The sequence below is a fragment of the Pezoporus wallicus genome, unplaced genomic scaffold (genome assembly GCF_028554395.1).
Source record: "Pezoporus wallicus isolate ANWC-B61680 ecotype Strahan unplaced genomic scaffold, APGP_CSIRO_Pwel_v1 contig_2908, whole genome shotgun sequence".
NCBI lineage: Eukaryota > Metazoa > Chordata > Aves > Psittaciformes > Psittacidae > Pezoporus > Pezoporus wallicus.
The window spans coordinates 5,722,706-5,737,484 of NW_026642179.1; the positions used below are offsets into that span (position 1 = coordinate 5,722,706).

At 42.7% G+C, this 14,779-nt stretch overlaps 1 protein-coding gene across 1 annotated transcript in view; it reads right to left on the minus strand.

The window, feature by feature from the left end:
• TMTC1 (transmembrane O-mannosyltransferase targeting cadherins 1) overlaps positions 1-14,779 on the minus strand; it is a 147,213-nt gene that overhangs the window by 43,612 nt on the left and 88,822 nt on the right. The window contains exon 10 of the mRNA XM_057427857.1: positions 2,872-3,036. Within this exon, the coding sequence (XP_057283840.1) occupies positions 2,872-3,036 (165 nt within the window). The remainder of the gene's footprint in view (positions 1-2,871; positions 3,037-14,779) is intronic.

Below are 14,779 nucleotides of genomic sequence, written 5' to 3' on the forward strand. Positions count from 1 at the left end.
TCTAGCAAAGTTCTGGATAACTACAATCCAACAGAGAAGAACTGATCTTGTTTTTTTGCAGAAAGACGTTAGTTGGGCAGATCTGTTGTTCTTTGATAGACTCAACAGCTACGTGGTATTGAAACTATGGAAAGCTTTTATGAGCTTATGAGCAAAAATATCCCAGTCTGGCTGAATCACACACATCAATGTTGTGCACTTAAATATTCAAAAAGACTTTAGCTGTACTCTCTCACTAAAGACTTCAAATTTCTTAAAGGCATCATGGAATAAGAGGGAAGGTCCTCTCCTTCATCAACACCTAGATGAAAGACAACAAGGAAAGAGTGAACAGTTTTTACAATTGGAGAAGACTGCAATTAGGGTTGCCAAGAAACGTGCAGTGTATGCACCTAAGCTGTGTTCACATATGACTTGAAAAGGGAGCAAACAGGGAGACGACACATTTGCTGAAGACACTGACGTAAGTAACACTGCAGAAATTAAAGCTAACTACACATTGTTGCAGAAGGCTCTCATGGTATTGAAGGCTGGGCAAGAAGATGGCAGATGAAATACAACTCTGGTAGAGGAACAAGCATCAGAGTGTATATGCAAACACTAAATCTGCACAAATTTGCACACAGATTCATGTCCATAAATCAGGCACTTCCACTCACAATTGTTATCTTGGAGTTCTGTGGACAGTGCTGTGAAAGTATCACCTGTTGTATAGAAGAAGTGACAAAAGGCACGTGGAAGATCAAGAATTCATAGGAGAAGAGAAGTAAAACCAGAAAGAGCCCTATGCTGCTGTGCTGTACATATACCTTGAAAGGGGATTCTGGTCTCCTTCTCCAAAGGACAGATTAGAGTTTGAAAGCATCCAGCAAAGACTAACAAGCAGGAACAGAAATGCAGAACAGCTTCCATATGAGTAGAGTTCAAAATCAGAAGACTCCAGGCTTGGGGGACATGGGGATAAAGGCTGAGGGGGACAAGTGCTGAGCTGATTGTTACTCACTACTCATTCAGCACACCAGAACTAGGGGACACCAGACAAGATGATCAGGCCGAAGATTGACAGAAGGGAAATCTTAGTGTGCACATTGTGTAATTTTAACAACAGGGCCAAGCACACAGGATGCTGTAGAACCCAAACCTATAAACAGATTTGAAAAAGGAGTCAGACACATTAATGGAAGAAAATCCATCAGTGGTTGTTAAAAGCAAAAATAGCAAGTAACTCCTGATTCAGGAAGTCTTTAAACTGCAGATTACTGCAAGCTGGAAAAGGACTGGAATGAATTATTACTGCTGCTGGCCCTGTTCTTACATTGTTTTTCTAGACATCCACTGCTGATTCATCTCAGGGGAAGGATTTTACATGAGGTGACCCAGCAGGAGCACACCTATGTTCTTGCCTTCTCCTCCAAAGCCCAAGGAAGATCCCTCTCCTGGAACTGTTTCTAAAAGTCATGAGCTGAAGAGCAAGTTAGCTCAACCTAAGTCACTGAGCCCTGCATACTATCCTGCACAACACCAAATCCCTGCCTTGAGGCAAGGTGTATTAGCTCCAGCTCAGTGCTGCACTGAAGCAGTGGCATGGTTTCTGAGTATGAGCTGGATTGTACATTGCCACCCTGCTTTGCACAGAGGTAGGATGAACAGAAGTCCATCTATGTCCAGCTAGGTATATATAATCCTTTTCTGCTCTTCTGTGACAGACCCCCTGGCGCCCCATATCATCCCAGGAGTGCTCCTTATAGGAGGAGATGTCTTCCTGCCACCTGCTCCAGTTTGACTTCATCGTTCCTAAACAGGGGTGACCGTAACTGTACACAATGGGATACCAGAGGATGCCTGCAACTCAGCATATGGAATCGCCATCTTCCCACCCCCCTTTCAACAACAAAGTCATCTAACTTGGAAAAAGCCTGATGCTTTTCCTCTGACCAGCCACTGTTAGCCAGAAGGGTTTAGGCTGGAGGTGTGCTTCACAGGGATCATTGCACAAGCCCAGACGGGTCACCATGGCTGCTATTGTTTGAACAGCAAACAGCCTTTCAGGGAGACGGGCGATGAATCACGTCAGAGTGAAGAAACCTCTATTCCAGATTTATTTTCTTTTAAATCCCACTAACGGGGCCCCAACCACTTCACTGGAGTTTCCTGAAGAACGAAGGGTACACATAAAAAAATAATTTCATACTCTTTAGGGCTGTATAAATTAAACTTTGCTCTGGCCAGTAAGTCAGAGAGTAAAGTTAAGCAACCCATGTGCAGATCACCTGCACTTTCGCGATTACTTCACAATTAGACAACTGCTGAAAGCAGCTGGAGGCAAATGCAATATATTTGCTAGCAAAACACAAAGTGAAACAGTCTGTTTCAGTGCAAAAAAAATACATAAATGAGGTTGTAAAGAGAGCTGTTTGGCAAAGAGTAATCAAATAAAATAAAATATGGTACATTAAGTTGGGCAATTCATGGCATTTCATTTTTTGTCATTGAGAACATCACTAAAGAAAATTCAATATATTCCACAGCATTACTATGGTGTTCTGGAGGATCACAACAAATTTTTGCTACATCTTCAAAAGGAAAAGTGTTACATTATTGGTAATTTCAGAGAACTGAAGTTATGTAAAAGCAGCATGTCCTAAAAATGTGATTGCCAGAACCAGGGTCTGTGCATAAGCATGTAAAGTGCTGACACCAGTTTATGCACAGCTGCCAGAAAAGAAAAAGTAGCTGTTACTTTATAATAATAAAAATGTTAATCACAACAATGCATCAATAGCAGGACTTGTGCTAAAGAAAACTATTCCATGTAACAAACTTATTTTAAACAATACAAGAATGCAATTACTCTCCCGTGGTCACTCGTACCTGAAAAGGGATTCTCGTGACAGCCAGATTTCGTTCTGTTTCACGGTCTTCCAAGAGAAGAGCAGCAGCAGTAAAGCAAAGAGGGTCAGAACAGTAATTCTCCATTTATTTAACCATGTAGACAGCTTTCTTAGACCGTGGACAAAAAGGATGCAGTACCCCATACTGGGAAAGAAAAAAAATAAAAAAAATGGAAAATGCACCACAAGTTATATTCCAGTACTCTGGTTTATATGCAAGACCACGCATTATTGCATTTATTACACAATTAGAGGGTTTTTTGGACTAATTGTATTTTCTGGGCTAACAAATTCCAATTCAAAAGCAGTTTTCCTCAAGTCACTGCACAATTTCCAAATTAATCTAAATGATAGACCCGGATGCCAGAAGTACAGTAGCGCACATAATACCACCCAGCATAATGGTAGCTTACACCAGCCCGCAGAAGGCAGCTGCTTTTCTGAACAGCAAGCTAAGAAAGCATCATGTAATAACAGTAATACTGAGCACTACTGGGGCAGCTTGGAAGTGAAAAACGTTTTCAACACAGGGAAGTCTCCAAACAACCCCAGCAGTGGCCGCTATTAAGTCTAGTTAACAAATCGTGAAGTTGTGGTGGGAGAGCTAGTGTTGCAGCCAGCACCACAGCAGGAGAGGGTGGAAAAGGCCGCATCAAAGGCAGGAGTCCCTGCCTGAGTCTTGCACACCTACATCAAAGCCAGCCCATCCCTTTTAGTGCCCAGTCCAGAACAGCTGAGACGGCAGAGCTTCCTCACTGCCCTTCCATAAAACTACACACGGTCTTCTCCAGCACCCAGGCTCCTAGAACTTTCATGACTCTCCATACACAACTACTGAGGCATTTTCTGCAAAGTGAACTGCATTTTGAACTGAGGTCTTACTCCTGTCTGTATAACTTCAAATAAATTCAGTAATTATTGAACCTAATTCAAGCTTTATGTTAATTCTTCCAGTGATGCCTCTCTGAGCTGGAAACAGGGTGCTTTCGGTTGCTGTACTTAGTATGCCATTAATTCTGTTTGGCATTTTTAAAAGGGAATTTCAATTCTTATTGCTTGAGGAATTTCAGTAGCTTATTTTAACTCAGTTACTTAGCCCCTGGTTTAAACTTAAAAGCTATCTTAGTCCAGAAAACTCCCCCCTCAAAGAAAAAAGGAAGCAGAAGGATATGGAGTAACACCTGGGGACTATCAGCACCCAGGACAAAAAAAAGCAGCCCTCCCCAGACACTGGCACACCTTGAACCCCAGCTGAATCCCACACTTGAATGTAGGCAGGCTGGAGGCAGACAGCTCATCACACCTGCCTGCACTCTGGATAGAGATCTACAGGCTTTCCTGATCTGTACCAAGACATGCGAGCAACTTCCCTATGAGACTGCTAGGAGGCAAGAAAAACTAGAACACAATTTCTCTGTCAGAGGTGACCTTGCAAGCAAGCACATGGTATGGTGAAAGTCAGTCTGGATATCAGCAAAGGAAAAACATCCTATCTTCAAGGAGCTGTGAGCGTGCTTCCCAGCACAGTTTCTCTGGACACACTGCTATTGCTGGGCTTCCTGAGGATGGAGAGGGACAAGAATTCTCGCTTTTACTGAGGAATGAAGTGACTCTGTTGTATATGCTGACAGGCAGCAGGCAGCGGTGCCATCTCTGGCATAGTACGGGTGACATATAAGTTGTAGAGAAGTACAGACATAAGGGGCAAACCCAGAGACATCAGATCTAGAAATCAGTCAAGATTTCTTTCTTCGCTGTCGTTTTAGAGTTCTCCTGTTTTTCAGGGTCGAGTGTCAGTATGGTTGGGCTTTTTTATTTAACTATGCTCACATTTTGCTGCAACACATTTCTTATGGCACTTGCACTGTTTTTTCTTCCGTGAATTCTTTTGCACACATACGTTTATTGCACCTATATTAACTGCAAGTAGACATTCAGATCTACAAACCGAGATGCTGGTGCCAAACAATCCAGCCTGTATAGCTATTGAACCCTATTTTATAAAACCTCTGAAAAGCTAATCTCAGTAATAAGCCCTCCCTTCGCAATAAGAAATGTCTCAAAAACCTGCGGATAGTTTTCACTCTCTTATTTTGCCCTTCAGCAATTTTATCCCTCCTTTGGAATTAATTATCTGACATAAACATTAATTGCTTTAGCACAAGGCTGTTTTCAAAGGAATTTCCCTAGACCTTCACAGCTTCAGGAACAAGCCTTTTCTAACAGAGTTGTGAATACATCCAGAAAACAAAAAAATGCAAACGTCAATGTCTTGGTATTTATGTCAAACCCTGCCCCAGCTGTTGGGAAATGTCTGCCTCAGCAGCAGCATTCAGTCTGCTTGGCCAGGGCACAGCCAGCATTGCATTAGATCTTACATAGCCCTGGGAAAGGGGCTTCCAGGTGTTGCTCTCCAGTATCTGCAGTGCCTTGCCACAAGTCACAGAGAGAGACGCTGGGTGCTGCAGAGAATTAAGGGTTCATTTCAGCCTGCAGCTCCCATCCCAGGTGCACTGGCAATGACACTGCAGCAGTGCCCAGCTCCGCGTGGCAATTTCCATTAGAGGCTCCCAAAGCACTTCCTGAGGGTCTGCTGCAATTTTCCTCTTACAGAAGAGCAGGAACCTGAAACATGTCAATAACATGATTTTCTCTGCTGACAGCGGACTGGCAAACAAGGCAACAAAGCTCAGCCCAGGGCCCTACCCACAACACAAGGGAGTATGCAATGGAAAACATCTTGCTGAAAAGCCCACATGACTCCCTGTGAGGTAAACAGGTAAGTCACCCAAAGGCAGGCTCTACATGCACGCTCAGCAAGGCAGCAAGGCTACAGGATTCAGCAGGAAGTGCAAATACAGATGAGCATGGGTTCCCAAATGGCTGCTGGCAGCTAACCTACCAGAATCCCAAACTGCAAAGCTGCTAAGGGTAAGGTTAAAGGAGTGACACTATAGAGGCAGGACTGAAGCATGATTTACACTTTAGTAAGAAGGGGGCCTACAAGTTTGCTAGAGAGAGACTCTTCATCATGGACTGTAGCGATAGGACAAGGGGTTTAAACTTAAACAGGGGAAGTTCAGGTAAGATATAAGAAGTTCTTTACTGTACGGGTGGTGAGGCACTGGAATGGGTTACCCAAAGAAGTGGTGAATGCTCACCCTGCTGGTGCTCAAGGCCAGGATGGACAGAGCCTTGGGTGACATGGTTTAGTGTGAGGTGTCCCTGCCCATGGCAGCGGGTTGGAACTTGATGATCTTAAGGTCCTTTCCAACCCTAACCATTCTATGATTCTAAGATAGAGATAATGGTGACAGCATTAGGATTGAGTTGCAGTTGTGCTATAATTATAGCCTAACTAACCTATAGTCCCTGTACCTGCACTATAAAATGCATAGGAGCCCAAAAGAATGTAAAAGAAGGAAAAGGATCAGGAATCATGAAGCCGGTCAGTACTTTTATTTTCAGAACCTGGTAAATTTGGCTTAAAACTTCAGACCATTTCCTGCCACGGATCATCAGGGACAGGGTGGGGAGGGCACACCCACATTATCTTTCAGGGACATTTCAGTGCAGATGTCAGGTGGAGCTGCACCTTTTTGCATGGTCATTGCATTCCCTGGTCAAGGGTGAATGTTACATTCCCGGCTGCGGGTCTTTTTCAGGCCAAGGACTCCCAGAAGCACAAAGCACTCGTGTTAATTGCTGCCAGGAAAGCCTGCGTGTTTGTGATTTCATGCCACATATTGTTTGCAAAACAACAACTCCCTGCAACATCCCCAAAGCTATTATCCTTGGTAATTTCTGCATCTCACTTTACATTTCTACGTTAAGGCCAAATAATTATGGTGAAATCAGGGCAAATCCAGACCCCTCCTCCAGATCCAGCTCTAAACAAACAAAAAAAAGCATCCATACCAATGTATTAAGCATCTGTAAAAAAAGCACAATTACTATTGTTTCCTAGTCCCAAAATCACATAATCCCTCATACTTTACAACACACTTGTTTCACGCTAGACTCAGCAGTCCCAGTACAGAAACTAGCTTTAGTAGAGAGAACATGAAGTTTTGAACCAGTAAATCACCAAACTTGCTTAGATGGAGTTAGATGCTTAGATGCTGCTGCTGCAGCAGCAACATGTCTGACAGTCACGGGACCTGGAGAGCCCTCCACAGTGCTTCAGCCCCGAGATACGTGTTCATCCCATTTCCCTTGATCCCAACCTCATCAGGCTTCACATAAGCCATTTGAAGCTGCCCTGAGTTTTAGGAGTCAGCAGCACCCCGACAGTGGTACCCATGGTGGAAAGAGTCTAAACAGGTGAGACTGCACTTATCCAATTAACTTGTCGGGTGACTCTAAGGCATTTCCTATGTGGTGATCCTGTTATCACCTACAAACACAGAGAACATTTCAAATGCTTTTCTTCTCAAAGTGGTGGGGGAACTCAAATCCATATCAAACGTTAGCACTGGCTAACACACATTCACAGAAAGAAGATTTAAGCTGTCTCAGAAGGACCTTTCATCAAAGACCTATTTGCCACTTGAAAATCTTACTCTTACACACTGCATTCCAGACATCGCCATAGCTATCTGCATATGCATCCAGGCAGTACGGTTGTAGGTTTGGGGTTTGTTTGGGTTATTTGTTAACTCTAGCATTTCCTAGGAAGGAGAAGGGAGGGGACCATTCCTCCTGAAGGGCTTTTCTCTTGGTATTGTAATGCCTGTCATGCAAACACTTTCCTGAAATACTCTGTAGTGAAAACAAAACAATGGAAAACAAGCAAAATCCCCAACCCTTATTATTATTTTTAAGTCAGGTTTCCACTGCATGACTGTGAAACTGCTAAGCTTTCTCTTTTTAACCTTCTGTAGAATAAGCAACAGCCTGCTACAGCAACCGTTCTCCACTATGAAAAGTGTATGCCAGCTTGGTCCCGGGGGTCAGATGCAAAGCAGGACCAGAGGAACAGCCTGACAGGTTAACACAGTTTTTCCATGGGCTCACAATGAGCACATTATTATGGGAGAAACTGTGGCTTCAGCAATTCAGTGATGCTGCAGGAGAGCTTGGCAAATGGACTAACAAGCCAACGCTTTCATGATTGCTTGCGTTTCAGACTCCTGTGGTACTAAAGTGGTACCTTGCAGTTCAGGTACACGTCCTGAACTGTAGTGAGGGCAGGGCTGCACTGGGCAGGCAAAACCCTCTGTGCCTTTGCCATGTACTTCTGGCAGATCACACACAGGGAACTGTGCAATAATAGATTTTTGTCTACAATTTCCATGGTTTGTTAATACCATTCCACTTGCAAGGAAGCATAGAGAGAGCAGGCACAGGCAGATGGGAATGAGGTGGCACGCAGACCCCATTTCCCTTGGTGCGCTACATGTATTGCCCACTTAAAACAAGAGCCAAACCAGCAGATACTTAGTATTTGCAAACACTTCTTGGATAACCACATCACAAATTCAATCTTTCCGTTGGCCATTGGCCTTGGGCCCTTTCCCAAGGCAAGGTGTTACTGACAATGCTTACACACAGTTTTTCTCTCCCTCTATGGATCAGGTTTCTCACAGTCAGGAACCACTTGGCTGCATTTGGTTCTTGGCAATGGCATCTAATCAAAGACACATGTGGTTAGTGCCACAGCCCAAGATTATTAGGATGTTCTGCTACAGCAATCTGCCAGCACAGGAAACCGTCTTACCTCTGTCAGCTCTTGAAAACTGAGGTATGTTCCAGTCACACATCTTACTGCATTTTCTGAGTTGTGACTTTGCACAGCACAGGTTTCCACTCACAGAGGAGCCTGTGGGCAGAATAGGCTAAGTGCTGCTGTTCAGAGGCACCGCACATGAGGGAACCAGCCCTGACACCAGCGCTGCAGCCCCAGTCTTTTCTAACTCACCCAGGCAAAGCTGTAACCTCAGGAGTTAAAAAGGGCGGAAGAATGCAGAAAAGATGCCTTCCTCACACCTTTTAATGGTTATTTTGGGGATGTTAAATCTTGTGAAATAGTTTGTTTAGTTTTGGAAAAACTCATTTAATCTCAACTACATGCATGCAGTAAATCCACTGATTTCATCAAAGCAGTTACTCCAGATTTCTGAGCTCAGCCTAGATAAGAATCCAGATGCATGCATACACATACATATCAGAAAAACAGTTGTCCATAAGCAGCCTGTCAAAGCATGGAAGAAATACTGCCCTGTTTAGCGGCTGCTAATGCAACAAAAGGGATTATCTCAAAACGATGCTGAGACCAGAAAATGCACTTGGCTTTAACATTCCACCCTGAAGGCTCTTTCTGGACTGCAAACCACCTTCTTGATTTCCAGCTCTTATTTAAGATTACTCCCTTTCCCGCCATAAAAACTAACCCTTGCTTTCAAGCTGAAGCAAGTTTAACCCTTGTGTGTGTGACTTAAGCTAAATTCATACTCTGCTATTGCCCTTCCGAGAGTGCGGAGCACAGCCTTGAGAAAGACGATGTCCGCTGCCAGGTCCAAACACTGAACACAAATATTTGATTGCCTCGGATTTATTAGTCCTCCACAAGCTTCCTAGCCCCAGTCCCACACATATGTTACCTGGCACAACATGCTTTTCCTGCTTCCAGTCCAAGCCACTCCAGCTCTGCAGCCTGAGCTGAAGACACACACTGAGAGGAAGAGCTACAACCAAGCTGAAATGCAGCTTGCAGGCAGGGCTGTTGCTTCAGGGGAAAAAGGCAGTTCACCCCTGTTAAACATATCAGCTCTGCTCACACTGCTCTAATGGGGAGTAATTGATTGCAAAAAGCATGCCTGGCATGCCCTGTGGGCTGCTCCTGCCTTACTGCACAGCAGTCGGATGTGGAAAGGAGAGCAGGCAAGCAGGGATGGCCAGGGTGGATCCTTCTGCCCCAGAAAGCACTCTCAGGCACAGAACTGCAGCGATGAGCAGTGCTGGCAGTGTAGCAAATATGCTGTTTCATGAAAAAGGTCAAGTTTTCCAAGGCTGGAGCCATTTCAGGCAAGAATAAAATCTGGACTTTACAAAAAAGGTTTTCATCTGGAAAAAGGGTGTATTTGTATGTGCATGCTGGCTTGCACTGGGGTCACCCAGAAAAGCCAGATACTCAGAAATCAGGGTACCTCCCTGTGACTCGGATCCCATGGATTCAAACCACCTTGCAAGGTAAAGCTGAGAGTTGGGGGTGCACTGAGTGAGTGTGCATGTAGGCCTCCAAGTTTGGTGTCCCCCAAGTTCTCCAGTCATCAAAACCTAAGTGCTGATCTGGAATAAACACACTCCACTGGTCCAAATATATCTGGGAAATTGAGAAGTTTACTTTGTACTGCCAAGCTAACTGCTGGATCAAGATGTTCTCTCACAGCTGGTACAAGGCCTAAATTCAGCAAGTTACAGTCTGGCTAATTTGACAGGAATGTAAGCGTGAGGATAGATAAGGTCTGGATCAAACTTCTGCCACCAAGTGATCCAGCAGCCTGTAGGTCTGCACGAGCAATCCTGGAAAAATGTTGGTGTGTGGCACATGGACCTCAGTGTCCCAACTCTCAGATGAATATCTCCCCCAGAGAGGCAGCTGTGGGTTACATCCATCCAACAGTCTATTTCTGTTGGTTTTTTTGACCATAAACTCCATCTTAAGTTGGAGAAGTCTTTTGTTTCCAACCTTTTCATCTGAAGTTTCACTACAGTTTCAGCACACCTTGGCAGAAAGTTTTGGGTTAACTAAAATGTCACATTTTCCATGGGAAAACGTATCAAAACTTTCTCAAGCAGTTTGGAGTATGAGTGAAAAACCTGTTGGAACATTCACAGCTTTGGACTGAATGTCCAAAGGCAAGCAGGATGTGGGATGTGTCTCTGTCACACTCAGACAACCAGCAATATTCACCATGCATCTATGGCTCTTCACTGGTGTTGAAGTCTGGGGACAAAGGGAAAAGTGTTGCTTAAATTGTCTATCTTCCAGTAATGGCAACATGGAATTAGCATCTTTTTTCTTGGTTACTAGATGTTTTAAAAGACTTCAGGACCACCTCCAACAAAAAATGGCTAGTATATAAAATAAATCCTATTGGGAAAAAACAAGCCTCACAGCTCAGAAATATCAGTGTGACAACTAAAGAACTGGCAGTGTACTTACTACTGAGTGTGCTGAATGTGCCAAATTTTCACCAGAATTAAGAGGCCTTATCCTGGAATAAGGTCTGCAATTCATAAGCACAAAGACATAGAGAACCATAAACACTGGCAGAATACATTTAATGCGGAAAGGTACCTTATGAGTTAGTGTTAGACTTTGTCCTTGACTCTGAATTAAAACCTATGCATGCCTATATTAAAGACACTTAGACATAACGGGCTAAGTCATCAAAATGATTTACCTGCACAAGCAATGGCGTCTTCTAGCCAGAACATGCCATAATTGGAGAAAATGCAGGAAGTCTTATTTTCCTTATTAGAGAGAAAATATGGACTAGAAATGAATGATTTCGCTGACCTTTGAAAGGCTATTTAACATTTGGACACATTTCCCTTCCCTTCCTTCCAATAAGTCACATGATTTAAAAAAACTACTTCATTAGCATTGAAGTCCAAGATTTCACTTCCAACAGATTCCCATCTGAAAAATTTACAGGTAATACACAAACTTTTCATGGTTTTGGTTACTATATGCCTTATGGAAAGAAAACATTTTATAAATGAGAAATCTGATAAAATTCCATGGGGATTCCACAGAAGTTCCCTTAAATCTTATATAATTTACCGTGGAAGGGTCTGTATGTTACAGTTTTAATTAAAATACTGTAATAACTTCTGGAATTCTATAGTAGGGACAGCATTTCCCATTCAATTCCATCACAAGTCTCAAAAGCCACCATGTAAGAAACTGTTTTCTATTAAATTTCACAAGGCATCTTCTTAAGGGCACTGTATGCCCTTTTAAATAAGAATTTCTCTTTAAACAAACATGACCAAGTAGATTATTTCTACAAGATGACATGAACTTAGCTTATTACTATTTTCAAAAGCAATATCCTTACATCTCTGCATTATTTTCAAAAACAGAATAAATGAGTTTGAAGGTTTTCCTTTAATCTATCACAACGAAACCAAAATCTTTCCAGTATAGACATTAATGCTCACACTTTGCAGAAATTCAGCTTTTCCTTGAATAGACTGTACACAGCCAAGACACAACATGTTTCTCAAAAGTATGTTTTAAGTTTAGTTAAAATAATGCAAGACTTCAGTCTAGACCAAATGCACCATAAACTAATCTTTTTCAGCTTTTCAGCATCATTTCAGCTTTTATTCCTAGGTCTTTACTGCCTTTTGTCAAAATATATGACACTAGCATCTCAGCATTTCTTGCCTGCATTTACAGAGGATGGCTGCATTGATTTCTGCTTAAAGTGTTTAACAGGGGTGGGCAAGCCTTCAAAAATAGGAGCTTAAGTTTGGATATGCATCTGAAAGGTAGCTGCTTGCAGTGTTTAGCCTTTCTACAAGCAGTTAATTCTCACTAATTAATGTGAACTCTCCCCGTCCCCTTCCAAAAGGCAGAGTGGAATTATTATCTCTATTGAACAGATAAGAAAGCAGAACCAGAGCTGCTTGTCTCAACAGAGGTCCCCACCTCCTCTCCTCCAGCCATGAGGCATTTTGCAGACTGAAGCTTGAACAAATGCCCTGAAGTAGGGACCTCATGGTAAAGAGGGGCCATGGTAAAGAGGACCCACTGCCATCACATAATGCCCTCCCAGTCCTCTCCCAGTGCCCACAGTTACAGGAAATATAATCCAGTTTGTTCCTTCTGAACGTGGCCCTCACAAGAATAGCAGCAATAGAGTAAGGCATTGAAATCATGCTTGGTTTAAGTAAATGGAACAGGTGTAACTCAGAGTCCATATCCGAATCCCAAGTCAATTGTTGGTGTATAACTTGAAAGCAGGCAAAAAGCTTAATTATGTCCTCGAACTGAGATCAGGGAGCAGATAAATTGGCTCCATGGAGTCAATGGGACTTTCACCACCTGACTTTGCTGGGGTCAGGGTTTGATTCCAATTGAAAAGAGAAGCTTCTTCTGTAACTCAGATGATCCCTTACAGGATCTGATCTAGTCCTGAAGGAATTCTGAAAGGCAAACAGGAATTCAGCTCCCAGAGAACTCGTAGCTTCAAAGAAATAGGTGGCAAAGGAAACCAAAAACACACCACCATCACATTATAAAACTGGTCTTCAAGAAAATGAAAATAAAGTGGAAAGAGTAAAACACCCCCAGAAAAAAGAAGCACCAGTAAGTCCCATCCTCAAGTGGCTGTCCTATAAGCAAACAGACTTTGCTCAGAGATATTCAGGTCCACAAAAATTACAGACAATTCCACTACCTACCAGTTTTGGGTGGTTTTGTTTTCTAAAGGTTAATAATGTACGGAATTACACTAATTGAAACAAATGCATCGGCACAAAAATCAAAAACATGCTCTATGCAAATGCAAAAATTCATATGGTGCCTGCTTTGCTGTGGCACAGGGAAAGCTTTTAACATGTGTTTCGTTCCTGAAAAGTGAAAGCACTTTCTTCTAGATGCTGGCTTTCTCACAGATTTTGAGATGGATGCTGAAGCAAATGCCATCCTGTATATAGCAGTTATCTCATCTGCTAGTATTGACAATTAGGGTTGCAACACCAACTCTTGATAGAGTGAGGAAACGGTAAAAGAAAAAAAGAACAAAAGAAAATGACAGCAACCCGTAATTGCCTGTGCTGGGAAAGAGTGGCTGCAACCCACTCATTGCCCAAAAATGGTGCAGGTACCTCTGACTTGCCTACGGCTTTCAGCAAATTGGAAATAAGCCATGTAGCAGTGTTTTGGTTGATTTGTTGGTTCATATACGGTTGTGAAAACAGCTGAAGTTGTCCAGCTGCAGTACAGCAGCCCTGCCAAGAGCCACTGCTATCAGGGTAGCAGTGAAAGATGGGGAAGATGTATGATTCTATGATTCTAAATAGCTCTGATTGATAGGAAAGATCCATGAGGTGAGAACAACCTCAACTCTGCTGATGTGTCAATAGGGCAGGCAGCCCCTGGATGGTCGAGGAGTTTGCATTACGTCTCCAGTTTCTGCATGGTGAAAGGCAACACAGAGGACAAGCTAGCACTAAGGACAGACAAATGCTCACAGCTCAGAATACCTGCATGTACATAGCTGTTCCTGATTTTCAAAGAATCAGGCTGTCTGTAGTGTTCTGAGCACATTAGCAGATAGGCAGCAAGCGTTATTATATCTACGTTTTGAAGAGGGGAAAAAAAAATAGTGATTTAAGTCTTTCACTGATCCAGCTATTTATTGTGATATCTCTTCGGAAAACTGTGGTCTAGAGAGTTGTATCCTGGCTAACACTTCCAAGATATGTAATCCATCCCCCTAGCCCTCCTGAAAACAAGTTTTCCCCTCTTAAGGATAAGAGAACAACAACAAAATGAAAATTAGAAATTGAAATACAAATAGTTTGCCTTTGAATTTTTTCAGGCAAAAGTAATACTATTATTAAAAAATCCTGATTTTAACAAATAAGTGCTTGTAAGCCCCAAATAAAAACTAAATACAAGAAATATTTTCTCCAAATATTTGTGGTTTGCTAAAGCCAATTAAAGAAAACATTCAACCATTTTGACTTAGCTTATATCCCTCTTCCCTGAGGCACAGCTTGCAGACAGAAGAGGAATTGTTCCAAATACTCATCAATCCCCAGAAGGCAAGGCCCAGCCATATAATTAGACATCAAGCAAAAGGCTTATTCCCTGTTCCTTTCTATTTACAACATCTTTTACATAAATCCTCGGGCCCTTACTTAAC